This window comes from Pantherophis guttatus, chromosome 18 (genome assembly GCF_059756535.1).
Source record: "Pantherophis guttatus breed Tessera chromosome 18, ASM5975653v1, whole genome shotgun sequence".
Lineage (NCBI taxonomy): Eukaryota > Metazoa > Chordata > Lepidosauria > Squamata > Colubridae > Pantherophis > Pantherophis guttatus.
In genome coordinates, this window is record NC_142080.1 from 13,763,117 (window position 1) to 13,790,980 (window position 27,864).

Below are 27,864 nucleotides of genomic sequence, written 5' to 3' on the forward strand. Positions count from 1 at the left end.
GCAGCTTCTGGTCAGGGGTCTGCCATTCCTGGGCAGTCTTGATCACCAAGGCAGCTGCTTCTTTCCACCAGGAGGAATCCCTCCCCTTTCTGCTCATTGGGACAATCCGTGGCTTCTCCCCCAATTTGAAGGCTGGACAGATGGTCCTCCCTACCCAGGGCCTTTGGGCAGGACCCCATTGCTGAGCTCTTAGGACAAGATGATCTCATAGGGACATCACCACCCCCTTTTCCTTGCCGCAATCTCTACCGCCCATTCACTTGGCTTTTCCCACGTCCACCTCACCACCTAGAAGAGGGGTGTCTTGGCAACTTTAAGACCTGTAGACTCCCAAGTCCCAAATTCCCCAGCCACAGCTGTGAATTCTAGGACTTAAAGTCTTAAAGATCTACATAGAAGAAAGACTGCCCCATCTTCATATTTTGTGGAGGAGGAACTGCAGCTTGGGCCTTTCCAGCAAAGGGGTGCCGGCCTCTGGTGAGAGGCTTGGCACTGCTGCCAAGTCTTCCTTCCGGCTCCAGAACTGGGGGCTGCGTAGTTCTGGAGCGGTCCCTGCCTCCAACATCTCGTGAGGGGTCTAGGAGAGGTGACCGTGTTCTCTCTGTCTCCTCTTCCTCTCTGAAGGCCTGTGGGCTCCATTTTCGACACACGGACAACATCAACCGCTGGCGGGACGCCATGAGCCGTGTTGGGCTGCCTGTGGTAAGGCCCTCGACCCCTCCCACCTTCGCTGGGTGTCTGGGAGAAGGTCCCCTTCATGCTTTGACACCCTGCTCCCTTCTCCCAGATTTTTCACCCCGAGACCACTGACATTTACGACAAGAAGAACATGCCTCGTGTGGTGTATTGCATCCATGCCTTAAGGTGAGCCTTCAGGGGTGTGGGGGGAGAAAGAATTCCCCCCCCCCAGTAGATTCCACTTTGGTCTGAGTTCACAAGGAGCGGGTTGAACTTTGCCACTTCAGACTAAGCCGCTTTCAGAGGTCTTGCAGGGTTTTCCAGCTTCCTAACGTTACTTGTAGCTTTGTGGTGCCCCATCCAAAGATTAGCCAACCATGCTTAGCTTTTTCAAGGGCAACCAAAGTTTAGCAGCTGCCGAGTGTGTTGAGGACCCTCAAGATAGTACATCAACAGAGACTTGTTAAAATATTCAAGTGATTAGGATATAAACGGATTGGTCCAATGCTTTTCAAGATAGCATCTTTACATTTTTTCAGAACAACTGCAAGGATATTGTATTTTTTCCCTTTATTGTATTTAATGTATTTTTCCCCTTTAAAAGCCTAGTTGTTCTCCAGTAATTTACCTTTTAAATAAGATGTTTGTCAGGTTAGGTGAGAATGTAGTTGGGGCCCTATCCATTTTTTCTCTTAATTTAGGCTTGTCTTCCTTTTCAGTAAATTAGTACAGAGTTTGTCTGTATAAATCCTACTATAGAAGCTGAGATCAGCTTCTATAGTAGGATTTATACAGACAAACTCTGTATAAAGTAAGTTATACTTTAAGTAAGTAAGTAAGTTATACTTTTAAGATTACAACAGGTTTGGCGGAGGGGTTAGGCCAAGACAGAGTTAAAATTGCATTAAAAATCAGGGATTGATTAAGGAATAAAGATTCCTACCTGCCTTAGAAAGGAAGCAGCATAAACCACTAAACAAATAAACATCTTTTATTCTCATGTCAACCCTGTTGGCGCAGTGGCCTGCAGATGGAGCTCATAACTCTAACTCTCACAATCAGGAGGCTGTGGGGTCAATCCCGGCAGATATTTCTCTCTGGGTGCAGTGAGTAATTGTCTGCTGTGAACTCCACATAGGCGTCAGGAAGAGCATCCGGCCAGTAAATGCTCTAGCTCCGTTCAGCCGCCTGACCACCCTGATGCAAGGGATTACAGGGTTGTTAAAAGAAAATAAAATTCTCACAGCCCCATGAAGCCTTACATGGCGACTATCTCTCCCTTTCCTCACCAATCCCAGGATCTCTCCTGGGTTGGCGATCTGCCATCAATGCATACTCAGAGACTTCCCCTCTTGCTGTGTTGAGTCTCTCACTTTGTGAGTCTGCTCTCTAAATCTTCCCACTCATGTCTGATCCATGTTGAACCAAATGCTCTTGCTTGTTTTTCTGATCCGCTTTCCAGTTTATACCTATTTAAACGAGGGCTGGCTCCCCAGATTCAGGATCTGTATGGAAAAGTTGACTTTACGGGTAAGACGGACAGAAGGAGACTTGGAATTCTTTGGTGCTTTTTGACAGAATCCTAGAGCCTGAAGGCAGTTATAAAAATTCAACCTCTTACTGCCCTGGTTCTCTTCTTTGCATGGCGCTTCATTTATCTGGCATTTTGATTCTGAATTATGCTAACTGTTGCTGTCGGACAGGAGTGTCCAACCTGGGCAACTTAGATATGTGGACTTCAGCTCCCAGAATTCGGCTTAAATTGCCTGAGGTTGGACACCCCTGCTGTGGGAGAATTGATGGATCTTGGGGAATGAATGGATGGGTGGAGAAACTCAGTTTCTTGTGGCCCAAGAACCCCCTTTCACCTCCAGGGTTCTGCTCATTAAACATTGATTGACAGGGCTGGAGATTGGGAGGGGGAGAATGGCAGCCCAGGCCCTCTTGCCTGACCTGGCTCATGGACCCCTCCCTTTCCCTCTGCTTTCTTCCAGATGAGGAAATAAACCACATGAAAGGGGAACTAGAGAAATACGGCTTGCAGCTTCCCTCCTTCAGCAAAATCGGTGGCATCCTGGCTAAGGAGCTCTCGATCGACGAGGCAGCCGGTACCGTACGCGCTGATCACTGTCTGATTCATGGGATCTGCTGCTCTCTTCTCCCCCATGTTGACCTGGCTTCTTCCCTTCAGTGCACGCTGCCATCCTGGCCATCAACAACGCGATAGAAGTGGGGATTGTGGCAGAGACCGTGGCGGCTTTGTGCAACCCCAGTGCCATGCTGGTGGGCATGCAGGAGAGCTTGGGGGGACCCTACCAGGAAGAGCTCTGCCGGGCCAAAGGAGAGAAGGCAGAGAACGCAAAGAATCGGGTAAGCAGAAGCACAGTAAAGTTTCTTCCATCACCCCTACCTGTTCTCCCTGCTCAGTGGGGCTTGGCTGATTGCAGAAGGGAAGCCAAACATTTGCTGGTGATCCGGGTCAGCCTCTCAGCGCTTTGGTGTGGAAAACTCTGCTCAGGTGATTTCAGCTCCCATCCCTGATTATGCAAATAGGGAAATGGATGCCAATGTGTAAATAGTGAATGCAAATTAGCCGGTGCATTTTTTTTTTTTCTCCCTGGAGGGTGGGATGAATCCTGCCTCCCTCTGGGCAGTTTCTCATTCTCTAAGTCCGTTTCATTCATTTGGAACTATCCTGGAGGTGGCAAAATGCCGCTGTGGACCATTTGGCTTTCTCTTTGCTTGTTCTCAGCATCTGCAGAAGATACCGGATGGGGAAGACATTTATGATCGCTGTTTGACCCAAGTTGAAATTCAAGGCAGCATCAATCTGGTGAACAGTGAGTAGTCCAGGATGTGGGCTGAAACCATAAATTACGCTGACTAAGGAATTCTGGGAGTTGAAGTCCATCCATCTTCAACTTGCCCAGGCTGAGAAACACTGGTCCAGACCATGGTTTGGGTTCTTGAAGGCCCTGACCTTGGCTGGCTTCCTTTTCCCATTCTGTTTTGGGGTGGACTTGGAGGAACGTTGATTATTACTGGCATTGTCTATGTGTATTTATCCATGTAGTATGACTAGTACTATTATTCTTATTTTCATTACTCGCCTCTTATTCGTATTATTATTGTTATTGTTATTATCATTCTGTTGCTTTGCATGTACACTGAGGGCAAATTCCTTGGTATCTAATCACACTTGGCCAATAAAGTATTCAATTCAATTCATGTAATCAGTCCTGGCAAAAATTCCTGTTTTCGAAACCATAGTTTGTCAATGAAGAGATCTTGTCAAATCAGAGTTAGCCTTCTCTGGAAAAGCCCCAGGAGGCCCATTCCCATCTCCCTGCCACCATCTCTGGTGAAGACGATGAGACTGGCGGCTTTCCGACTGCATTCAAGATGCTCTAACCGAATTCTCTCCTGGGACCCCCTTGAGGGGTCCCATCTGACTTCCTGTTGTGGGCGCAGGTGGCAATGCTGATCCCAGGGAGGAAATGGCCAGAGCAGAGCTAGGAGGAAGGCGGGTGGGTTTGGGGGGAAGTTTCTCACGTTCTGGTGGCCTTCAGTAGAGTCGGGCATCAGTCTTGGCTGAAGTGAAGCAGAGCTCAGGGTCTTGGGCAGAAACCACCCTTTCCAACCTCCCTGCCCTGAGAGGGTGGGGTCTGGCCATCGTTCTGGATGGTTCTGAGGGGTCCTTGCTGAGGGTACTGACCCTGAGCTCCTGTTGGATTGGTTGCTTGTAGGCCAAATCTGCCCCATGTCCTGTTTGGGAAAGAGGCCTTCTCTCCCCGCCTTCGGTCCAAGATCTCTTGCATGAGATCCCTTGTGACTCCTTTCCTTTCCATTCCATCAGTCAGGAGTGCCCTTGAGATGGTGGATGATGCTCTGGAGGCCCAGGACCCCCAGATCTTGTACCACATTTTGCAAGATCCTATCCTAGCCCTGAAGAGCCTGCGACGAGACAACGCCAGCTGGTACCTGGATCAACTCTCTGCTGACCGGGAAGAGAAGGCGCTGGTACGCCAAAGGGCAGCAGGAAGGAAAGAAGGGTGTCACAGGGCTGGGGATTTTCTGTATCGCACTCCTCTTGCATTGGCCTTCTGTAAGACCATGAGAAGAGGCTCCATCTCAGGAAGAGAAGGTGGATGCTTGGGGGTGGGGGGCTCCAATGCTGCCAAACCCCATGGGAGCATTTTGTGCACCCCCTGAAGTCATCTTCTCCCTGTCCTGGATTCTTGGACAACCATTTTGTTGAATCTTTTGAGTTTGATCTGAATAGCGTATTTGGGGCTAGGAAGCATCCAGGAAACTGGTGGAGTATTTCCTGGGTATTTCCCCTCCAATAATGCCCAGATCCGGTCTAAAAGCTCCTTTTTATTATAATTGAAGAATGTCACAAGAGGTCCACTGATGATCCAGTTGGACGCTGCATCAGCTTTCCTGCTTTACAATAACCTCTTCCACCAAGGCCACCAACGTTGATCATCTCTGCCAACTCTCTTCCTAGTGGTTTATTCAGAACAGTTTTTATTCTTTCTTTCCTTTTCTCTCTTTCTCCTTTCCTTTTCTCTCTCTCTCTCCTTCCTTCCTGTCTCTCTCTCTTTTTTTCTTTTTCTTTCTTTCTTTTTCTTTCTTCCTTCCTTCCTTCCTTCCTTCCTTCCTTCCTTCCTTCTTTCTTTCTTTCTTTCTTTCTTTCTTCCTTCCTTCCTTCCTTCCTTCCTTCCTTTCTTTCTTTCTTTCTTTCTTTCTTTCTTTCTTTCTTTCTTCAGGAATTGGGATATGTTGACTTGCTTGAGCAAGAAGAAATTCAAGCTGGGCTTTACGTGGCCAACCAGAGAAGTGACCAGGAGCGTGCCGGTGAGAGGGGTTACACTCCAGGACAAGACCTGAGGGAGGATGTCTCCTTGCTTTGGGGGGACAAAGAACCCCTGGGGAGAGTTCTCCTGCTGGAGAGTCCTGCCCTTCCCCTATTGGCCTTGTGCCTTTTCTTACTGTTCTTGCCCCAACATCACCTTTCTCAAACACCTAAGAATGCTCCCTGCACCTATCTAGCCGCCCATGCTGTGAGCCACATCAATGCCTCCCTGCGAAGAGGAATTGCGGAAGAGACGGTGCGCGCCCTGGCAAACCCCGAGGCTCAGCTCCCCGAGGTCTTCCCCTTTGCCGCTGAGCTCTACCAGCGAGACCTGTCTGCCCTGCAGTGGCAGCACCCCCAGGTGAGCTGGTCCCCAAAGGCTTCCTGGGAGGGTGGGGGATGTTCCAGCTCAAACAGCTGCTGCTTTTCTTGTGTGCAGAGCAGTCCCTCGTTCCCTCCTTTTCCCTTCCCATCTCATCTTCATGCCTTTTGGCCCTAAACTTTTCAAATCTTTTTCTTTTTTAAAGATGAAAGGGTGGGTGCTTCTTGTCCTTTCCACTCTTTACAAAATATGTAGACAGAGAACAGTTCCAGAGCCCATTTCCAGAATCAGATGCGTGTCCTGGGCTGCAGGTGTCTCCTACTTGTAGGCATCGGGGCACATTGCGATGGGGAAGCCATCGGCTGGTTCAGAAACGTCTGCTTGGGGCTTCTTTGGGGCGCATCTGGCATGGGAAAAAGCTAGCACCCGGCCTCCTTTGTTGCAGAGGACGTTGGCCCAGGAAGAGCTCTTTGTGGCCGTGGAGATGCTTTCCGCAGTGGCACTGGTCAACCAGGCCCTCGAGGATGGAGACAGCCGCAGCTTCTGGAGGAGCCTCCTCAGCTCCGCCCTGGGCCTTGCCAGCATCGAAGAGAGCCATGCGCAGCGGTAAGAGGCCCGGCATGGGACTTTCCTCCTCCACAGCACCTGGCCGACAGACCAGAAATTGGTCACCTTTAGAGGACAGGTAGTCCACAGATTACCTCCACAATCGGGACCAGAATATCTGTTGTAAATTGTTGTCATGTTGGGCACAATTTAATGACAAATTTTATGGTAATTTTATTGTTAAGTGAATCACCGTGGTTGTTAAGCAAATCACATGGTTAACTAAATTGAGCTTCCTCAATGGACATTTTTTTGCTGAAAATTGGCAAAAAAAAAAAAAAAAGGTTGCAAATCACCATTGCTGCAATGTTCAGCATGTTCAATGCTGAACATGAGACGGTTGCCAGTCTCCTGAATCGCTGAATCTGGTGACTTGAGATTGTGATGAGATTGACACGGCGGTGCTGTGATAGGCGTTACGTGCAGGTTGCAAGTCACTTTTTCCAAGAAAGTTGTAACTTTGGTTGTTAAACGAAACAGCTGTAAGTCAAGGACTACCCGTAGACCATGTTTAATTTCTGCATTCTAACTAATGCTACTTGCAACTCTGGCCTGGTATTCTCTTTTGTTTCAATTCTGCAGTTACTTTGAGGGCCTGTCAAAACAGAAGCGCCTCTTTCGAGAAACCCAGCGCAACTTCCTGAGTTGGAACGACATCCAGGCCTCGGTGAACGACGTGAATGCCTTCGTCCAAGAAGAGCAGGACAGTAAGGCTCTCCATGCAAAGGAGACTCGGTGTCAATTGTGGTGGACAATGTGTGTGGGGCTGCAACTGGCAGCCCAAGAGCCAGTCCTGGCCTCCCAGCTGAAGAGGCCTTCTGGGCCGCTTGAGTGGCCCCAAAGAAGCCACAGGCCTGTCTTGGCCTCTGGAGCAGAGAGGAAAGCTGCTCCTGAAATCAGAGGCTTCACTGAAGCCAGCAGGGTGACTCTCGGCCCAGCCCACTTCCAAGGATTGTTGTTGTGGGGGAAGTAGGAGAAGGAAAGAGGATTTATTTATTTTTCATATCTCTTAATCGCCCATCTCCCTTGGAGATGCTTGTTTGCCACCCAATAACAAAGGCAGCTTAAAAACCTAAGAAATAAAGATAAATACAGGACCCATTCCAGAACTACAAATTGCTAAAGATTCCTTTTCCAGAGTTTAAAACCTGAACATTAAAATGTACAAGTCGCAAACAGGCGAATAACCAGGAGATTCTTCAAGATGACACTAAGGTGCGTTTCTTTCCGGCCCTGGGTTCAGCCAATGCCTCCCTTGCCTGTTGCAGAAATCCTTGCTGTCCGGCTGATCAACGAGGCTCTGCAAGGCGAATGTCCAGAGAAGACCCTCAGGGCTCTGCTCCTGCCCTCAGCCGGCCTCTCCGACGTGATGCTCCTCAGAGCCAACCGCTACCATTTCGTTCTAGCCCAGATGTTGAGGCAGAAAGCCCAGGTAGGAAAAGACGGGGGGATGTCTGGGCTGGGGGGCTCCTGAGCTAATGCAGAAACACCGTCAGGCACCTGGACCAAAAGTTCCAGGGGCTCCCAAAACTGGGTGTGGGATCTCTGGCCGAGCCTCTCCAGAAGCTGCACCGAGGGCTACCCGGAAGCAGGAAGTGGCTTTATGAACTGATAGGAACCAGATCAATCACACTTTATCTGCAAAGCATCACTGCCTGCTCCAGCCTGGAGGCCTTTCAGTTGTCTGTGCTACAATTCCCAGAATTGGGAGCTTGGGGAAACCGCAGTCCACATGCGTGGATGTCGCTGTGGCTTTGGGTGGTTGAAGCAGAGGACTGCACTGGTGATCAAAGTTGGGAGTACTAAATTTGGGAGGATCAGCGAGGGCACCACAGTCTCCAAAGAGGGGAGGTTTGAAACCCCGGCCCTGGCCCACCATTCTAGGCCAGCTTGTCTTCTGTTGTGCCACTAGTTAGACCAGGGTTTCTCAACCTTGGGAACTTGAAGATGGGGGGAGGGGGGGGATTCTGGAAGTGGAAGTCCCCTCCCCCATCTTAAGGTTCTCCAGGTTGAGAAACGCTGAGTTAGGCAGTGCAGGAGGGCAGCTGTGTCCGTCTATGGTATCCAAACATCAGAAGGGGACTGGTAGCCCCTTCTCTGGCTTGCCCAATTGGAGCTTGTGGCGTCTGATTCTTCATAAAATCTGTGAGCCAGGAAAGGCTTTTTTGCCTTTAGCTAGCACAGGGGTCCCCCAACCTCCGGGGCCGTCCACAGCCTGTTAGGAACCAGTGAGGGAAGCTTCGTCTGTGCACGTGCAGGTCACCCACAAAACCCCCCGGCCCTCCTCCCAGTCTGGAGAAATTGCCTTCCATGAATCCGGTCCCTCCTTGGTGCCAAAAGAGTTGGGGACCAGCTGAGCTAGGGAACGGAGAAGGAGAGTAAGTTCCCAACCGCCTGGAGGGGTCAGAGGCTGCTGTGCGCTGCCAGCCCACTCTTGGTGTGGGGTCTACAGGGGACTGCCCACGCTGGCCGCCTCCATGTGGCCTACCTCACAGGGTTGTTGTGGGAAATGTAAGAACCACGCACAGACCTTCGATTCACTTGATCAACGTACTGCAGATTTGGCTTTTGTGAAGCTGGCAATCGTGGCTTCTCCGGGGCCACAATTTGTCCGTCCGGGGAAGAATGGCTGCATCGCCAGTTTCTGGGCAACTCGGTCAGGATGGGGCCCTTTTGTCTTCCCTGCGCAGGTGGCAGGAGACCCCGGAGCACTCTTGTGGTGGGAAGAAATCCAGGAGGGGGTCCGCAGGGCCAACCTAGATAGCAAAGCTGCACAGCAAAGTAAGGCTGGGGGCAGCTCTCGGGGGTCCCTTCTGGAAGAAAAGGGGCTGAAGGGCTGGCTGGACTTGAGCAGCCACTGGGAGGAAGGTGGGCTCGGGAGATGTTCCGACACCCCATCCCCACTGCCCTGGGACCTGTGGCTTCCCGCCCAGCTGCAGCCCCCTGTCTCCCCACAGTGGCCCTGGGCCTTGCTGCCATCAACCAAGCCATCAAGGAGGGGAACGCAGCGCAGACAGTGCGCGTCCTGCGCAGTCCAGACGTGGCTCTCTGTGGTGTGGTGGCAGAGTGTGCCGTGGCTTATCAGGCGCAGTTCAGTGCCATCCTGGCAGCACGGAGGCCGGCAGGTAAAAGAGGGAGGGCCCGTGCTGCAGCCCAGACCCGGTGGGGGAGCCCCACTTTCTAAGTTGTTCATCCCAAACTTTGTCATTCATGTTTTGCTTTTGGGGGGGGGTGCAGGGGGCCACCCAGAGGCGCTCTGGGTACAGCACAGACTGAGAGATGGCTCCAAGTACTACTTCCACCTGCGGTCCTTTGAGGGCTCCTGGGAGCAGCCCCGGCCCCTCACCCTCAACATGGCCCATCTCAGCCGAGAGGAGATCCAGGTGGGTGTGGCAAGAGCGGATTCCTGTGCCAAACATGCAGCCAGAGGATCCCACCAGGTTCATGCAATGCAGCCCAGAGAGCTGGGGGGGAGTTGAAGGGGAGACCAGCCACGGTGGGCAGGAAAGCGTCCTCTGGGCACCACGGGGGGCTTTGGACTCACCAGGTCCGTCCTGGTGCCACCTCATTTGCACCATGTGATGGAGGGTCCCAGTCTTGGCACAGGCTGCCCCCTTTTCCTGCCTCCTCTCTGGACATTTCCTTCTTCATGCAGGGAGTCCTCCTGAAGCAAAGGTTTGCTCCTTGCCTGGGGCTGATGGGCCTCTTGTCTGTCTCCCGCAGGGGGCCATCACCTGTGTGTCTTCCACCCACGACCGGCGGTGCCTCTGGCAATCCCATGCCTGGCTTGTTGTCCGGCTGCAGGCCCGGATGAGGGGCTTCCTGTTCCGCCGCCACTGGGCAGCTCGGCAACAGTTCCTGTCCCAGCAGGTGCCGGCAGCTGCCAAAATCCAGGTCGGTGCAGGCGCATCCTTGCAGAGAGGCTGCCTTCCCCAAACTGGTGCATTTAAGCAGGTTTCCTTCCTTGGACACATCTGGCAATACGGGAAGTGCTCTCACCCCTAAAGCGGGGCCCCCAGCTCCTGGGCCATGAATCGGCACCAGGCTGCAGCATACCAGAAACCAGGCTGCACAAAGAAAGGAAGCCCCATTTGTGGGATGCAGGCAGCACACGAAACCTTCCGGTCCACGGGAAAACCTCTCTGCACAGAACCAGTCCCTGGTGCCCAAAGGGTTCGGGGCTGTTGCCCCGGAGGAGCTCCCGATTCTGGAAATAGCTCCGTCAGAAGCCCCAGACAGGCTGGGCATCAGCTGCCTCCTCTGCCTGGCTGCAGGCCTGGAAGGGGGTGGGGGGGTACTGAGAAAAGGTGGGAGCATCTGCTGTTGCTTAAAGGGAAGGAACCCCCCCCCCCCCAGTCTGCAAAGGAGGCTGGGAAAGGCCACGGAAGAAGAAAGGGGTGGGTCAAGGGGAGGGGCCCAGAGATCGGAGTGTCACCTCTGCCCTCTGCCCCCAGGCCGCCTGGCGTGGGCACCTGCAACGCAGAAGCTACCTGGAGAGGATGCGCTACTTGCGGAGAAACACAGCCGCTGCGATCAAAGTGAGCTGTGGGGTGGGCTTGGGGTGGGGGGCTGTGGACTTCCCCATGAGGGGCCAGTCATTTTGCTTTCCCTCTGCTATCTCTGCTGTGCCAGATTCAGTCCTGGGTTCGGATGTGGCTTGCCCGAAAACGGTACCTGGAACGCCTGCGCTACTTCAGGAAGAACGTGAGTGTTTCTGTCCCGACTGTTATGAAGTTGCTTGGTTGGGGGGCTCTTCCATTGGGGGCCCCAGAAGAGACCAGCCAGAGGCCTCCAGCCAGCCCTTTGGCAGGCCTTTCCGTCCTCGGGTTGCTCTTGAATGTGGAGGCTCTGTTCTGAGTGCTGCTTCCCCAATTACGGTGTCTCTAAATAAAGTGCCCTTTGTTATCACTCATCTTCCCCAACCTCTGCGCTCCAGGTGTGCAGAGATGTGACTCGGGTGAAATGTTCCCTGTTCGGACCGGATCGCCCAATCCAGTAGCGATGGATTGTCAGAGGCTTTTAAAAGCATTTTTTCTACAAGTTCTTCTGCCCAAGAGGTTGTAGAAAAAATGCTTTTAAAAGTAAAAAAAAAAAAAAAAGGTGGCCACGTCCACCCAGTCACATTACCCCCCCACCCCCCCGAGCCACGCCCACAGAACCGGTAGTAACAAATTTTACATTTCACCACTGATGCCACTCATGTCAGGGGAAAAGAAATTGATTGCAGCAGTCAACGTTTTAGCAAGCAGATTTTTATAGCCTGCTTTTTGTAATCAACATGATCCAAGTGATCAGTTTTTTTTATTGCTCTCTGTTCCCCATGATTCTTCCCTCTGTGGATGACTGCCGCTTCTCGGAGGTCTTGAGAATGGCAGAAAATTGCTGTGACTATTTTTATTCCCTGTTCCTGGGCTGATAATTCTTGTAAAGCCAGGCTGGTGAATTCCGCCCATCTGGACAGCTGTCTCATCATGAAAAATCCTTGAAAAGCCACTAAATTAACCCAACCAGGTTCACACCAAACTTAAGTTGTGGGTGAATTGGCCTGATTCCCCCCCTTTTGTGCTGTTGTGAGCTGGGAAAGGTGCCCCGGCCAGGCTCACAGCAGGCGGCCTCTTCTTCTGCCTCTTTTGACAGGTTGCAGCTGTGCTTAAGATCCAGGCCTTCGTTCGAGCCAACAAGGCAAGAGAGGATTACAGGATGCTGGGTGAGTGACCAGCTCTTTGCTGGGGGGGTGGGGGGGTGGGGGCTGTGCACCTCTTTCTGAAACTTGGGAATTGCTGCTCCCACTTCTGCCCGCTTCAAGATGGGTATGTGAGCACCAAGGAAATGCCTGATCTGTGGGTCCAGCTGGGCCTGGATAGCCCTGGAGGGTCTTCTGAAGGGCAGTTAATTGTGGGTCAGTGCAGAGCCCTCCCCTGCCCTGAAGAGGGAAAGGTTCTGGGGGGCTCCTGATGGGCAGTCAGGGTGATGGCTGGTTCTGCACTCTCTCTGCTGCCAGTGCACAGCAGGGACCCCCCACTCAGCGTCATCCGGCGTTTCGCCCACCTGCTGGAGCAGAGCCAACGCGACTACCAGGAGGAGACGGAGCTTCTGGGGCTCCAGGAGAAGCTGGTCAGGGGGATCCGCTCCAACCAGCAGCTGGAGAGTGACCTCAACCTCATGGACATCAACATTGGATTGCTGGTCAAGAATAGGATCACCCTGCAGGTCAGGAGGGGACGGAAGAGAGATCTGCTTGCAGCTGGGGAGGGGGGACCTCTGGGCATCCTCAGAGCCGATGGAAGCTGCTCAGGAGTTCCAGCAGACCCGTAAAGGCAGGGGAAGGAATTCAGGTGCCTGGCTGTCTTTGTGTGGAAACTGGTCTTTCCCCAGTTTTGGAGGAAAGTTGCTGCTTTGTCAAACAATTTACTTATTGCAGTAGCAATAAGTAAATATTTCGCAGGAATTAACCTGATGATGCAGACTTTAGCCTCCGAAGGAAGAGGAGAGCAGCACTTAACCCTCCTCTTAAACAGATTTTCCTAACCGTGTGGCCCCTTTCAGATGTGTGGACTTCAACTCCCAGAATTCCATGGCCCGCCATGCAGAGTTCTGGGAGTTGAAGTCCACATGTCTTAAAGTGGCCAAGGTTGAATAATCCTGACCTTGACCTTTCCAGACAAAGGCAGAAGTGGCCCTTACTGAGCAGCAGAGCAAGTGAGCTCCCTGGCCAGGTGGTCACGTTTCTTGGGTAGTGACAGATGTTCTTGCCAACATCACCTCTGCCTGCCTCTTCCAAAGCTGCTTCTCAGCTTGCCTTCTCTTGCCGTGTGTGTGTGTGTGTGTGTGTGTGTGTGTGTGTGAACCTCATGTGTCCTCCCTGCCGCACCCTCACCGAGCCCCCATTCTGGGACAGCCTGTTTCCTGCCTTACGGATCTGACAGGTGGCCTCAGACAGGCTCCCTCCTGAGTGGGGAAGAGGACTGAAGGTGGGGGTGGTGCCATTGTCCGGCTTCTCCCTGTGGCAGGAGGTGGTGTCGCATTGCAAGAAGTTAACCAAGAAGAACAAGGAGGAGCTCTCCAGCAGGATGGACGGGAGCAAGGAGAATGGATTGAAGGCGCTCAGCAAGGAGAAGCGGAAGGCGCTGGAGGCCTATCAGCACCTCTTCTACCACCTGCAGGTAGGTGGCACCTTTTGGTCTTGGACTAACACACTTGTGGAAAGGCAAAGCTTTTGCGAGCTACGGCTCACTTCACTTGCATCCGACAAGGAGCTTCTCGGTTGGGGCCACTACTGAGTAACATCAGGCAACATCTGCTGTATGATGGGCGCGTGACCATCGCTACAGTTGGGACCCCTCGCTTGTCACCTGGTTCTCTGCTCCGCCTGATCTTCCAGGTGGTTCAGCGGTTGGTAGCTGCCCTTAGCCAGGGCGGGCGGATGTGGCGCCCAGTCCAGGAAAGCCATTGGCGCACAGATGGCCCTTTCCTGCTGCTTCCCTCCCTCCCTCCCTCCCTCCTTCCAGACTCAGCCGGTGTGTCTGGCCAGGCTGCTCATGCAAATGCCACCCAACAAGTCCACCAAGTTCCTGGAGTCGGTGGTCTTCGGCCTCTACAATTACGCCTCCAGCCCCAGAGAGGCTTACCTCCTGCTCCAGCTCTTCCGGTGCGCCCTGCAGGAGGAGATCACGTAAGTCCTGGGCCCTCCCTCCCTGCTGCTCCCCCGCGAGAACAGCCAGGCTCCCTGGATGGCTCTTGACAGTTTAGGGCACTGAATGGCATTCGGTGGAAGACTTTTCATTGAGTCTTTGTGCCCAAGACAAAGGTGAGCAGACCAGGCAGCCATTTGTCGGGCTTGCTTTGCCTTTTCCTGCAGACCTTATTAGGAGAAGCAGCCGTGGTTGATGACGGGTCCTCTCATCACACAGCTTGGCCGAGGAGAGGCTGGGGGCTCTGTGCTCCTTATCCCTTTCCTGGCACTTATCCGCTATGGATTTATGCAACTTGTCTGCTATTGTAGAGGCTTCTAGCTTAGTCTGTTCTTTATTTAAATATGATTTTGTTTATGGCTGCTGAGGTTTACTGATTTCAAGGCCCAGTGCTGAATATACCAGGCTGGCATACGGGTAGTCCTCAACCTACAATTATTTGTTTAGCAACCATTCAAAGTAACAATGGCACTGAAAAATGTGACAACCGGTCCTCGCACTTATAACCAACCCCACGGCATCCCCACCGTCACGTGATTAGAATTCAGGGGCAACCAGCACAAATTGGCAATGGTTGCAGCATCCTGGGGTGGGTCACATGATCCCTGTTGACGACCTTTCCAGCTGGATTCCAACCAGCGAAGTCAAAGGGGAAGCTGAATCCATTCTGTCTCCTTGCACGTGCCGAGATGTTGCTGGCCACAGAAGGACCGCCCTCCTGCCAGATCCGAGATGCTGCCTCTTTCCTCCCAGGTCCAGAGTGACTCGGCTGCGGGAGGTCCTCACGGGGAACCCCACTGTGATCCGCATGGTGGTGAGCTTCTACCGCAACGCCCGCGGGCAGAACGCCCTGCGCCAGATCCTGGCAGAGCCGGTGCAAGAGGTTCTGCAGAACAGCAGCCTGAGCATTCGCACCAGTCCCGTGGAGATCTACAGGGGGTGGATCAACGAGACGGAGTCCCAGAGCGGACAGAAGAGGTGGGTGGCCAGAACAGGCATTTATTTCTCCACTCTGCTTGGCTCTCTTCAGACTGGGATGGGGGAGGATCTCACAGCTTGACACTCTGGGAGCCTACGGAACCCATGGAGACTGCAGGGGGCTGGAGCAACAGGAAACAACACACACACACACATTATGAGATCGATTTTTTTTGTAATAAAAAGCAAAGAAGTGAGCAGGGCTGGGGGTGCTTCTGTCTTCCTGCATGAGTCTTGGAGAAGACCCCAAGGCCGGTTTTTGAAATGGAATGGAGAGAAAGAGTGGGAGGGAGGGAAGGAAGGAAATAATTAAATAAACGTGCCCATGGCAGGCGCTCACAACTTGTCTTCTGCACGAGGCAAAATAACACTGACCCCCAATTGTGGGAGGTAGAAATGGCAAACGTGATGAAACTCTGTTGTCTTCAATTGCTGTTACTGTTTTCTCTCTCCCCAGCAATCTGCCGTACAACGTCACCCCACAACAAGCCCTCTGTCACCCAGAGGTCCAGAGGCGACTGGACGTCTCCCTCGGCCATCTCCTTGTGCTGGCAGACAAGTTTCTCTCGGCCATCCTCTCGTCAGTGGACAAGATCCCGTACGGGTTTAGTGCTATGACTCTTTCAATCTGCTGCCCTCCTTCTCACACTGGGGTTGGCACCTGGCTTCCAACCTGCCCCCCTCCAGCAAGAAATAAAATTGCTGGTCTTAGGAAATGGCCACAATGTCATGCAATTTCAGGCCTTTACAATGAAATCCTGCTAGAATTTGCAGCACGGTCTTAGCTCTTGTGATGCCCCTGCATCTGCCAGCCAAGCAGATGCAAAGACTGATTTTAGGCAACACGGCAAAAGTTGCCCCTGTTTCATGCAGCCCCTGCAATGTTAGGGGCCCTGGGTTTAAGCAACAACTCTGCAGGGCATTGCGCTAAAACATAAAATCAATATCCAGGAGGGTCCCATCCCCATGTAGTGATAACAGTTCTACGGTATATTTATGTATGCTTCCTCCAGAGAGGGAAGACACTTCAATTTGCAACTTACCTTTGCAACAACCCTGTAGGGTGACGAGTCAAGGAAAGAGAGAAAAGGCAAAATCATGGCTAGATGAGACCCCTGCCTGCCCCATAGCCCCCTTCCTCATCAGCATCCTTATAAAACCTTTATTATGGTTTAATTTAATGTTATCTTTTATATTGTACAGATATTTATGCTGGTGCTTTATTGAAACTAAATTTGTATATCAGTGATTGATGACTTCATAGATACCATTAGAGAGAGAGAGAAATATAATCAGCACCCTCCTGGAGAGAGGACAATTTTCTACCCATCAGATTAATGTTCACCAAAACCTTCCATCGAATTACTCCAGACTGGAGGGGGGGGGTCGTCACTGATGGTCCCCATTTTGACCATGCAGGGTGCCCATTTCCTCCACCATTTTTTCTTGGTGTACACGGGACCTGTGTCTTGAGGGGTGTGTGTGTGCTACTTGTTGCCTACCCAGAAATTAAATCGCTTTCCTTTCAGGTATGGGATGCGCTACATGGCCAAAGTCTTGAAGGCAACCTTGACTGAGAAGTTTCCAGATGCCTCCAAGGAAGAGATCTACAAGGTCTGGGGCGGGGGGCGAAGGGGTGGGCCAGGGCACAAAAGCAGAACTGGCATCTGGCCCTTGCTCTTAGGGTCTGCTCTTTTCCCTCCATTTAAGGTTATTTTGGCGGCCGAGTTTCTCAGTCAACATTAGAACGTTGACATCACATTGGGATGGGCTACAGCAGGGCTCTCCACACCCCTGTCTGGGGGCCGGCACCGGGCCAGAAACCGGTCCCTGTGGGATGCATGCGAAACCACACACCCTTCCGGTCCGTGGAAAAACCTCTCCCCACGGAACCGGTCCCTGGTGGCCCAATGGTTGGGGGCTACAGGGCAGGGATTCATGGCTGTTTCTGTCTGTCCTTGGTCTCCAAAAAGATTATTTTTGACAAAATGAAAGCTCCATGTAAAGATAGCACGAAGGTCACAGCAGGTCACGCCACTCTCTCAATTTGATTGGCCTTCAAAACTAACTTTAACCTGGTGAGTCCTCACATGGGAATCCCCAGGGACAGTCCAGAGGATGTTAGTCCAGTAGCTATGATTCAACCTTCAGGCATCCAATTTTGCGCTCTGGCTGCCAAGAGAAGCCTCTCTCTGGAGTTACAGGGGGTTGGTTGCCTTTAGAGGCTCACTTAAGGGAAACGGCTGTGGTCCCTCTGTCCCTGGCCAGCCCCATCACAGCAGCTTCCAAGAGGGCCAGTATTTTGACTCCAGGTTCCTAAGTCCTGGGAATGGGTGGATCAACTGGAGGAACGGGTGGGTCAGCAGAAGACTCCTCTGCCCCAAGGCCAGAAAGGATGGGCTGCCCACGTACCAGCCTTGCTTCTTGGAGTTAGACCTGCTCCCTCCCGTCTTAGGTGGTGGGCAACCTGCTCTACTATCGCTTCATGAACCCGGCGGTGGTGGCACCAGATGGCTTTGATGTTGTGGACTTCTCTGCTGGGGCACCCCTGCACCCCGACCAGAGGCGCAATTTGGCCTCAGTGGCCAAGATCCTGCAGCACGCAGCTGCCAACCAGCTTTTCGAGGGAGAAAACAGCCACTTGAACGTGGTAAATCAGTACCTGGAAGAAACGCACCAGAAATTCAGGTTGGTCAGGAGACGAAACGTCCATCTTGTCTGCCGTTATCTTCAGGTCTTTCCCTCCCTAATCCTGAAGAAGGAGCAAGATGAGGTTCCTCACCCCTCTGAGTGCGATGGAAACGCTGCCCCATTCACAGCTCTTAGGTGTCTGGGTTGGCATTCCTGACCTGTTAACTGGGAGTCACCCCCAGTGCCCACGTTATGCTGGCAGCATATAATCTACTTCCGCTGCTTAGCCTGTGGCTCGCCTGAGCTTTTGGCCAAAAGAAAAGGTGCGGCTGGAAGGGTGAAGTCCTTCTGTCTGCTCAAAATGGCAGCTCATCCTGAAGAGTCCCTTGGAGCAGGCAGTCAACAAATTCAAATAAATAAATGAAATATTTGAAGGTATGATAGAGAGCATTCCTCTCCCATCAAAGATCTTGGCCTTGGCTGTTTGGGAGGGAGGGAAGGGGCCCACCATGTCTAATGTAGTGAAAAATCTACCTCTAATCTACCTCCTGAGGTCCGGACTGCCCCCACCCTATTGGCCTTCCGGAAAGCGGTGAAGACCTGGCTTTTCCGGCAGGCCTGGGGCCGTTGATCTCACTATTGCGATCTGGCGAGATCCGGCCATGAATGATGTGAATGGGTTTTAATTGTTTTTAATGTTTTAATTTTTAATGTTTTTATATATAGTGTTTTTTTTTAATGTTTTTATATATGGTTTTTAAATGCATTGTAAGCCGCCTTGAGTCTTCGGAGAAAGGTGGCATACAAGTTGAACAAACAAATAAATAAATAAAAAAGGAAGAGTGGTGACATGATAGCAGTCTTCCAACATTTGAGGGCGGTCAACCTATTCTCCAAAGCACCAGAAGGAAGAAGAAGCAACGGATGGAAACTAATCAAGGGGAGAAGCCTCCTGGAATTAACCAGTGGAACGTCTTGCCTCCGGAAATTGTGGGTGCTCCATTACTGGAGGCTTTTAAGAAATGACTGGACTGGAATGGTATAGGGCAGTGATGGGTAACCTTTTTGCCGTCGCGTGCCAAAAGCGGGGGGAGCATGGGGGAGGTTGCCCACTCATGTGCCCACACCCATAATTCAAGGCCCCCTGCCGTGCCCTGCCCCCCTGTGCATGCGACACACACACACCGCCACGCCCGCACTCACCCAGCTTTTGGCACGCAACGGCAAAAAGGTTACCGGTGGGCCCGGTATGCCTGTTTTTCACCAAGAAAGCCTCTGGAGCCTGGGGAGGGCAAAAACAGCCTCACCTATGCCCCCGAGGCCCTCCGGAGGCCGGAAACAGCCCGTTTCCCAACTTCTGGTGGGCCCAGAAGGCCCAAAAATGATCTGGCCGGCGTGCACATGTGGAACTGGAACTGAGCTAGGGCAACACTCACGTGGCCACAGACATGGCTCCGTGTGCCATAGGTTCACCATCACGGGTGTACGGTCTCCTGCTTGAGCCAAGGGGGTTGGACTAGAAGACCTCCCAGGTTCCTTCCACTCCCGTGATTCTATATTCTTCTTTCCTTCCGTCTCTTCCAGAGCATTCATCGACGCAGCCTGTTTGGTCCCTGAACCGGAAGAGAGATTTAAGTTGGACAAATATTCTGAGCTGGTGGCCATCACCAAACCAGTGGTCTACATAACGGTTGGGGAGCTGGTCAACACCCACAAGGTGCAAACCTCAAATGTCAGGGGGAAAAATACGATTTAAGGGGAGAGAAATAATTGCTTTTATGCATAGGCCAAACCAGTCTTTGTCTTGCTTGTTTGTGATTTTTTGGCTTTCTGGCTTGACATGTGAAAATCCAATAATCTCTGGCTTTTTTAAAATAAGCCCATAGTTTTTATAGACCTGAACCCATGTTCCCATCCTAGTTCCCCCTTGGTTGTATCTTTTTTCCACAAAGCCATTTGGTTTATGGCAGGGGGTCCAACCTTGGCCACTTTAAGACTTGTGGACCAACTGGCTGGTTGGGGAATTCTGGGAGTTGAAGTCTTAAAGTGGTCGAGGTTGGACACCCCTGGTTTAGACTAACTGTCCATGGCTTTCTTGCTCCTCAGATTCTTCATCTTTGTTGTCTTATTTCTGCTTATCCCTTCATTACTTCATAATTTTAAGACTGTATTTTGATTATCCAAATGATCTTTGTTTTACACCATTTGGAAAGTGGGGTAAATAAGGCATGGGGAATGTCCTTCTCTCTGCTTGTTCCTCTTTGCCAACGACACAGTTGCTGCTGGAGCACCAGCACTGCCTGGCTCCTGATTCCCAGGATGTTCTGCACAAACTTTTGCAAGACCTTGGAGAGGTGCCAACCGTTGCGTCGTTGATAGGTAAGCTGAGGGCACTCTTTGAATGGACCGTGTCTCCTCCCGGTACTCTACTGGCATAGGATGGGGCACGATTCCTGCCCAAAAGAGGAGGGCTCTGGTAGCATCTTCCCATTTGCATCTTTTATAAAAGGCTGCAGCTCAGAAGAACTTAACAGTCCTAATAAAGGTTGCCAGTTGGAAAAGGTGCTGGCAGACTCTTCCTAATGTTGGCCTGCCAGAGACGAACATGGCTCTCCTTCCACAGTGTCTGTTTCTGCATTTCGTTCGTTCGTTTTCTGTAGCCACCCAATTCAGCCAAGGGACTCTGGGTGGCTTACAATTCTAAAATTATAAAACAATTAAAAAACAGTAAAGCAGTAAATACATCCACAAAAAATAAATCAATGCAAATGGCAGCTGTGAGGTTTAATCAACTAATAGCAAAGCCAAGAAACGGGGCCCTTAACGTTTATCATTCTGAACCAGGCTTTTCAAGAGAGTGGTGGGACCGCTGTCTTCAGCCCAACTCCCAGTTTTGGGGGGCTGCTTCTGAGGGGCGTGGGCCATGAGACCGCCAGAGCCAGCTGGCGCAAAAGCAGGGCTGGGACGGTTCAGGGACCTGCGGTTACTCTGAGGTTGAGCCAATCTGGGTAAGAGTCCGCTTGGGACGTTCAGTCTGGCAGACGCCCTGGAGACCCCGGCCAGCATGAGCTCTGACTGGCCCCCATTTGAAGCCACAGAGCATTGCTTCACACCACGCTTGCCCCATTCGCTGATTTTCCTCATTTGGTGCCCAAGCAAACTGCTTGAAACTCGCATTGGCTCAGCCAGCCCTGTGCTAATGCCTGTTGGCTCTGCTGTTGTTTCCTTTCGGATTGTTTGTCTGACTTGTAGTTCTCAAGTACTTCAACAACCTAATCAAGGAACCACCAAGAAGAAAACCTGACAGGACAAACCACTGTCTATAAAAAGAGAGCAAACCCTACCCCTTCTGGCACTGATGATGTCATGAAACGTCCTCAGGAAAACTAATCTCAGAGAGCACCAGGGACTCCACAGCCACTTTCCTCCTCTTCTTCCTCCTCTCCACAAACCCTACCCCCTTCTAGCACTGATGATGTTATCTAGTTAGGTACTGAAACGTCTTCAAGAAAATAACCAAGTTCAGAGAGCCCCAAGGACTTCACAATTCCGTCCTGAGCTACAGACATTCTCTTCTATCGGCCTCTCCTCACTCCCTGTCCTTCAGTTTCCATGGCTGGGATCCCATACTTTAGGCTGCCCCAAAAGAGTGTTGGGCTTCTGGCTTGCTTTCTTCCTTCGCTCCTCTGAACCTGTTGGATTGCTGTCTTTTTGCAGGCCATAGCCTGGGACGGGGGGCAAACGGGACCCGGGAGGACGCTTTGTCTCAGCTCTCCAGAACGGAGCTCTCGCTCACGCTCAGCAGCAAATACGGCGGGGTGGAAGCCAAAGCCGAGGGGGAAGCAGGTGCCGAACGCCTGTGGCTGAGGTGGGTGGCTGCATCCCTTGGCCAGGGAAGGTGGTCGGGCCTGGCTCCCCCCCCCAAACCTCGTGAATAGCAAGTGGGTGTCGATCAGGAGCACAAAGAGTCTCTCAGACACTCAGCGATATAGGGAGCCAGTGGGAAGGGGAAAGTACAGAATTTTAGGTAGGCCTCAGTTGGGACTGGAATTACTGTCACTAAGTGATGTGACCGTAAAGCATGATGTCAGGTGACTGCATTCTTAGCAACGGCAGTCCCATGGCCATCATTAAGATAATCGTGGTTGTTAAGCAAGGACCTCTGTGCAACTTCCCGCCGGCTTCCCACAAGTAGAGATCATTGGGGAAGCCAGGGGGAAGTGGCAGGTCCGAGGTTGCGTGCAAGCAGGTTGAAGGGCAGGAAGCAGCTGCTGCCACGTGGGGAGGTTGCAGGGGCAGCTGGTGTGAGCATGTCACACCACTGGGGGTGGGGGAGAAATACCAGAGCAGCCTGCAACCTTCTCTGCTGCTTTTCTCATGGACTACTTGGCGTGTGGTATGCCGGAAGGTTGCAGGTGGCGATCATATGTCCCTGGGGGGCTGCAGCTGTCCTATTGCACTTGCCAAATGCCCGAATCGCAAACATACAACTGCAGGGGTGATGGGAGAAACAGAACTGCTTGTAGTTCAGCACCCTCATAACTCTGAACAGTCATTGAACAAGTGGCCGGCAAGCGAGGACTGCCTTGCATCTTGCTGAACCAGATGTTCGCCCGTCTGTCTCCCTGCGGCAAAAGTGGGCTGCCAGGAGAATCGCCCCCAAGCTTGCAGAGTCTATTCAGTTCACGTGGTCAGCAGTGCTGAGGTGATTTGCGCCTCTGCCTTCCTAATCTCGGGGGGGGGGAGGGTGTCTCCCATCCAAGGAGTAAGCAGGACTGACCCAGCTCAGCTTTCTGGTGGAGAAGGCGGAGAAGGCCGAGGCAAGCAAGCTGAGATTCCTTCAACGCTCACCCGCATTGGGCCCCGATGCCTGTGGCTGTGCTTTGCATTGGGATGAAGACTCATTAGGAGAATTACAATGATGACTTGCCAAGAGAGCCATTCTTAACCAAATGGTAGCTAGGAGCGGAATTCGGACATGCCCCTTTTTGTTCCCTGAGGGTCACATTTGGTTAATAAGGGCCACTGGGAAAACAATCGCTCTTCTCCCCATTTACTTGGTAGCAAAACAGGATTAATTCCAAGTAAATTTTCAAGAATCACAGCAAGAGGAGCTCAGGCGGTTTGACCTCTTTCAGTCCTCACTGCCAAAGTGACCCTTTGAACTGGCCTGTGAAGACCTCCTGCGCTCTGCCCATAGTGACCGGTGCCCTCTTGTCTTTCTCTTTTTGTGATGAAGCACCAAACAGATGCTGGTGGACGTGATCCAGTCCCAGCCCGGAGACTCCCTGGCTGAGATCCTGCACTCAAAGGCATCGGAAGCAGAGGTGGGTGGAGCGATGGGCAGGGGAACCGATTGCCCAGAAGGGGTGTGATGCCCTTCCTGGGAGCCTCCGGGCAGAGTCTGGATGGGTCTGCCCAGGGGCTTCACTCCGGATTCCTCCAGATGAAGTGGGAGCGCCCCGCGTGGCTTGGAGGGCTCCTGCAGAAGCTCTAAGCCATGGGAGAAACACAGAACCATTTGTAGGATTTCTGGAACCAGAAGAAAGTAAAAAGTCTGCCTTCCTTCACATTTCCTGTGGTGGGAATGGTCTTCTCCCTCTCCCTCAGGACAGCTGGAACCGATCACAGTTGGCCTTCAGGAGGCCAGTAAATCAGCTTTGGGGCTGGAATGACGAGAGCTGCTTGTCTGCAGAGAGACACAAATGTGATCTCCTGGTTGGGTATTAATGTTTGGGTTGTTGCTGAATTGGTGGTCCTCCACTTATAACCAGTCACTTAGCGACTAGTCAAAGCTGCAACCTCCTTTTCCGCAGGAGCGGTTCCACCGACAGCTCTTGCAGAGAAGGGCGACTGGCCACCCGCAGGGCCGAGAGCGAGCCCTGCCTGGCCATCTTTCCCTGGCAGAGAAGAAGAAGGAAGTCCTCCAGAACCTGGAGCACCTGGCTTTGGTGGGCTGGGCCGGCCAGTCCCGGGCCCTGCTCGGCGAGATTGCCCAGGTGACCCAGGCAGTGGAAAAGGTGCCCTGCAGGAGGAGGGTTGGCAGCGCCTGGCCTCTTTCACTCTCTGGCCTACCTGGCGGGGCTGTTGTGCATCCTGGTTAACGGTCGCTGTAAAATGGAAGGAGTAAAATCGCAGGGAAGCCGTTTTTGGCCAGCTGTGGGGAAGGGCCAGAGGGAGGCGCCTTTAGCTCAGGGGACTCCTCCACCATGGCGCAACTTTAAAACCTTGAACTTCAACTCCCAGAATTCCTCAGCCAACATAGCTGGGAGTTGAAGTCCACAAAGTCGCCAAGGCCTTATCCTTCTCTTGGGAAGTGGGAGGGCCTTCTGTCTTCAGCTGGGGATTCTGGGAGTTGCAGTCCACTCATGTTAAAGTTGCCAAGATTGAGAACTGGGGTCCAGATGAGGGGCGGGGGCTAATTCAGAGCACTGCCTGGTGCATTGGGCTGGTCTCCGCTTCCCACAGGACATCTGCTCTCAGAGGCATCACCGGCAGTGCCGCAGAGGGCAGCTGGCAAAGCTGCAGCAGACCCTGCGAGGCCTGGCCTCCAAGCGCCGCTTCTACCAGGAGCAAGTGGACTACTACCAGAAGTATCTCCACACCTGCCTAGACAACCTGGCTGCTGCAGACAGGTATGGGGCCCGGCCGGCTCCGGGATCAAGGGCGCTTGGCAGCTGTGGCTGGGTCCAGATAAGGGGCCCTCTGCCTTGCGGGGTGGGGGTGGGGGCTGGCCTGGAGACGCCACAATCTTGCCTGAAAAGAAAGTGGGAAGGGGCTCCTAATCTCTTATGGAGCAGCTTCTCTTTTGACAAAGCAAGGTTCTGGCTGTGCCGCCACCCCCCCACCTCCCACCTCACCTTTTGCAACTTTTCAGGGCAGCCAGTAAAAGAACATTGCAGATGCTCCCCCCCCCCATTGGAAAGGCCTTGCAATACTGGCCCCATTTCCCTTCCCCCAGCAGAGCCCCCTCCCCTGGCATTCCTTGTCCGATAGCTGTGCCCAAGTCCACCATGGGAAGGCTGGCAGAGTCTGGCTGGAGCCCCATGGGGCTCGGAAACCTCTTCTGCTCCTTCCGTGCTGACCACACTGGGGCCCAGGCGGAAGGAAAGCCAAGGTGGGGGCAGGTGAGGCTTGGCGTCCGTCCATCCCTCCTGCCTCCCCCCAAGCTTCCATATCCAGGCTGCCCCCTTTTCCTTCCCTTCAGGCCCAGCAAGAAACAGGCTGTGCTTCATTACACAGCGGCCCGCCTATTTGAGAAGGGGGTCCTGCTGGAGATTGAGGCCCTCCCACCAAACCAGTAAGTCCAGATGTCCCCCTTCCTCCTCCCAGCTCCTGCCGCCCCTCGTTCTTCCATGCGGATTCCCCCCGCCCCCTCCAGGCGTCCTCTGAGCCTGCCTGTGGGCGGGAGAGATTCCTCGGAGGGAGCAAAATGTCTGAAATCTCAGCTTGTCCTGGCCAAACTTTTCTTTCTTGTTCTGCGAGGAAAGCAGATCTCCTTCTTGCTGCGTCTTTCATCCCTGATGACATTTTCTCAGCTTCAGGGCTTTAATTCCTTCCTCCCTCCCTGGTTTTTTTTTCCCCAGACTTAGAAATGTCATTTTTGATATTATCCCATCCCAAGAAGCTGGCAAGTTCCAGGTCAAGGCGAAGTTTATGGGGATCAACATGGAAAACTTTCAGCTTAGTTACCAGGTAAGGGGGCAGCTGACTGGGGTTCCCTCCATACAGTTTGATTATTTAATTATTTACCAGCTTTCCGATGGTGGTAAAGGTAGACCGAGTGAGGCACAGGCGCATTGCATGACTACTGCATCACTTTATATCATCAAGTGATTTATATCACTTGCATAAATCACATCTAAAACATTCTGGGCCCTGTTAGCAATAGCTCACGTGGAGACATTCTGCTGCAGAAGAGTTGGAAGGGATCTCGGAGGTCTTGTAGTCTGACCCCCTGCTCAAGCAGGAGACCCTGTGCCACGCCAGAACCTCTCTCTCTCTTTTCAGGACCTCCTCCAGCTCCAGTATGAAGGTGTGGCGGTCATGAAAATGTTTGACAGAGCCAAAATCAACGTCAACCTTCTAATCTTCCTTCTGAACAAGAAATTTTTTAAGAAATAATGTGCTTTGGGCAACAGCTGTGGATCATTGGAATCCACAACTTTCCTTGTTGGAAAGATGCCGAAGAAACATAGCAGTGCTTGCTTTACTCCAGTCCTGCTTCAAAGAAACCCAGAAGACCCCTCAAAGGGACCCTCAGGGCACCTGACTGGACCCCCCACCTGGGCAGATCCTTGCATGGCAGAAGGCTTCCTTGGCATATAACCCTCTTGCATGTAAGAACACTAGACCAGTATATCAAGGATAGGCTGCTTTTCTAAGTGCAAAGCATTTCACCTGCAGTCCAGCCCTCTTCAAACACAAACACACTCACACTCACACCTGTCATTCAGCCCAGGTAGCCTAAAACCTCAGGGTTCAGGAAAAACTGAACATTGCAAGTCTGGAGAACCAGTCTCTAGATTCCAACGTCTGCCTCTCTCAGTTGCTAGACTCTGAGGAGGCCAATGATCTCCCCCTTTGTCCCTTCGCCTTTTGGACCCCACAGGTTCCTGGCGCTGATCTGCAGGGGCAGTTTCTTCTACCAATGGGGCAGCTGGCAAAAATCAGGCCCGGCAGCTGCCCGTTATTTTGAGAGGAGAGAGGCGGTGGTGTGCGTGGCTGAGAGAAAAGGGTGCTTTTTAACACTTGTCACTCCTAGTGAGAATCTACACAAAATCAAGTTTTCTCAAATGGAGAGTTTTAGAAATTCAGATTTGTGGATTACACTTCTGCCCGGTGCTAGTTTGAAACAGAAGCTGCAAAGTTGTCAAAAAGTTCAATTATTTTTATACCAGCATTTGGAAGGCTATTGAAAACTGAATTCATTGGATCTTCCCTGATAATTTAAGTATACAATCAAAAGAATAAGATAAACAGTTTACACAGATTGTTAATATAATCAGACATTTTATTAAGACCTACAATAAACTCTATTATTCAATTTTTAAAATAAGTTTACTGAATGTTATCTGCTAGAAATTGCTATGAGTGTAACTGTGAAGGAGTTCTGTTTTATGTTTTGTACACCAGGTTTCTCATAATTTGTACAATTCACAGTTAAAATGTAGAACTTAAACCTAATAATTGAAAACAGAAAAATCTAAGAAACCGAATCTAGCGGATAAGGAAAACATGGGGACTTAAAGAAATGACAAATATGAAAAGATTCTCTGAATGATATTCCTAGACACCGGTAATTTTAAAAAAAGGCTTTTGGTAAAAACAGAGGAGGCAGGTAGGGAGGGGAAATTGTGCCTATTCCCTTCCTGTTTCTCTCTTAATTTCCTATCAAAATATCAAAAGGCCACAGCATTAAACAAACCAAGTTGTATCTTCTAATACTCCCAAGCTTTGAATGTAAAAAGGGGCCTCAGCCTGGGGAAACACTGCCGGAGGCGATGTGCCCATTGGGTGGCACTGTTTTCAAGGGAAGCCAGAAAAGGGAGCAGGCAGAGGTAGTGGCCATAAGTGAGGAGGAAAGAAGGAATGGGAGACACCGCTGGGGTCCAGGAAAGCTCCCTGGGGTGCCCAAGAAGTGCCATCTGAGCTGCTTGGAAGAAGTACGTGTCCGAGTGCCCATTAGCCACAGGGAGGCCCCCACCAGTCACCTGATCCCATTTCAAAGCCTTTGGAGCAGAAGTCCACATCTGGTGGCGGTGAGCCATGGTGCCTTCGGGCCTTTCCCAGGGATCAGAGGTTGGCACAGGCTGTTCCTGCTTAGGACTGCCAGTCTGGGACTTCCCCTGGCCACGCTGAGGGTGAGAGGGGCTTCGCTGGACCCTTCAGTGCCTGCAAATCTTAGAAGCCGAAGACCCGCTTGAATGTCCAGCTCTTGTCCTGTCCTTTGGCTGCACAGACCATCTCGGAGGCTTCTCTCCTGCCGCAGGAGCTGGGCAGCAGCAGAGGAGGCTGTTCCTGCATAGCAATGGAGGAAGCCCTGAGCCAGGCAGCCCCAACCCTCCTGTTTCTTGGAAGGCTCCTCTGCATTCTTTCCG

The 27,864-nt window shown here is 52.0% G+C and overlaps 1 protein-coding gene across 2 annotated transcripts in view; it reads left to right on the plus strand.

Moving 5' to 3' along the window:
- Positions 1–26,819, plus strand: part of IQGAP3 (IQ motif containing GTPase activating protein 3) — a 29,243-nt gene extending 2,424 nt beyond the window's left edge. The window contains exons 4-38 of one of the 2 annotated variants that reach the window (XM_034427022.3): positions 625–702; positions 788–864; positions 2,141–2,208; positions 2,673–2,786; positions 2,870–3,048; positions 3,431–3,518; positions 4,535–4,698; positions 5,451–5,538; positions 5,734–5,897; positions 6,304–6,464; positions 7,047–7,171; positions 7,733–7,896; positions 9,155–9,245; positions 9,422–9,589; positions 9,702–9,847; positions 10,188–10,358; positions 10,919–11,002; positions 11,097–11,168; positions 12,102–12,171; positions 12,466–12,674; positions 13,475–13,627; positions 13,973–14,136; positions 14,909–15,133; positions 15,591–15,731; positions 16,663–16,747; positions 17,589–17,821; positions 19,349–19,481; positions 20,041–20,143; positions 21,482–21,632; positions 23,004–23,091; positions 23,581–23,763; positions 24,233–24,399; positions 24,972–25,064; positions 25,351–25,459; positions 25,775–26,819. In XM_034427022.3, the coding sequence (XP_034282913.2) occupies positions 625–702; positions 788–864; positions 2,141–2,208; positions 2,673–2,786; positions 2,870–3,048; positions 3,431–3,518; positions 4,535–4,698; positions 5,451–5,538; positions 5,734–5,897; positions 6,304–6,464; positions 7,047–7,171; positions 7,733–7,896; positions 9,155–9,245; positions 9,422–9,589; positions 9,702–9,847; positions 10,188–10,358; positions 10,919–11,002; positions 11,097–11,168; positions 12,102–12,171; positions 12,466–12,674; positions 13,475–13,627; positions 13,973–14,136; positions 14,909–15,133; positions 15,591–15,731; positions 16,663–16,747; positions 17,589–17,821; positions 19,349–19,481; positions 20,041–20,143; positions 21,482–21,632; positions 23,004–23,091; positions 23,581–23,763; positions 24,233–24,399; positions 24,972–25,064; positions 25,351–25,459; positions 25,775–25,888 (4,623 nt within the window). In that variant the 3' untranslated portion in view covers positions 25,889–26,819. The remainder of the gene's footprint in view (positions 1–624; positions 703–787; positions 865–2,140; positions 2,209–2,672; positions 2,787–2,869; positions 3,049–3,430; positions 3,519–4,534; positions 4,699–5,450; positions 5,539–5,733; positions 5,898–6,303; positions 6,465–7,046; positions 7,172–7,732; positions 7,897–9,154; positions 9,246–9,421; positions 9,590–9,701; positions 9,848–10,187; positions 10,359–10,918; positions 11,003–11,096; positions 11,169–12,101; positions 12,172–12,465; positions 12,675–13,474; positions 13,628–13,972; positions 14,137–14,908; positions 15,134–15,590; positions 15,732–16,662; positions 16,748–17,588; positions 17,822–19,348; positions 19,482–20,040; positions 20,144–21,481; positions 21,633–23,003; positions 23,092–23,580; positions 23,764–24,232; positions 24,400–24,971; positions 25,065–25,350; positions 25,460–25,774) is intronic. The other variant, XM_087880838.1, reaches the window with a different exon arrangement.
- The last annotated feature ends 1,045 nt before the right edge of the window (positions 26,820–27,864 follow it).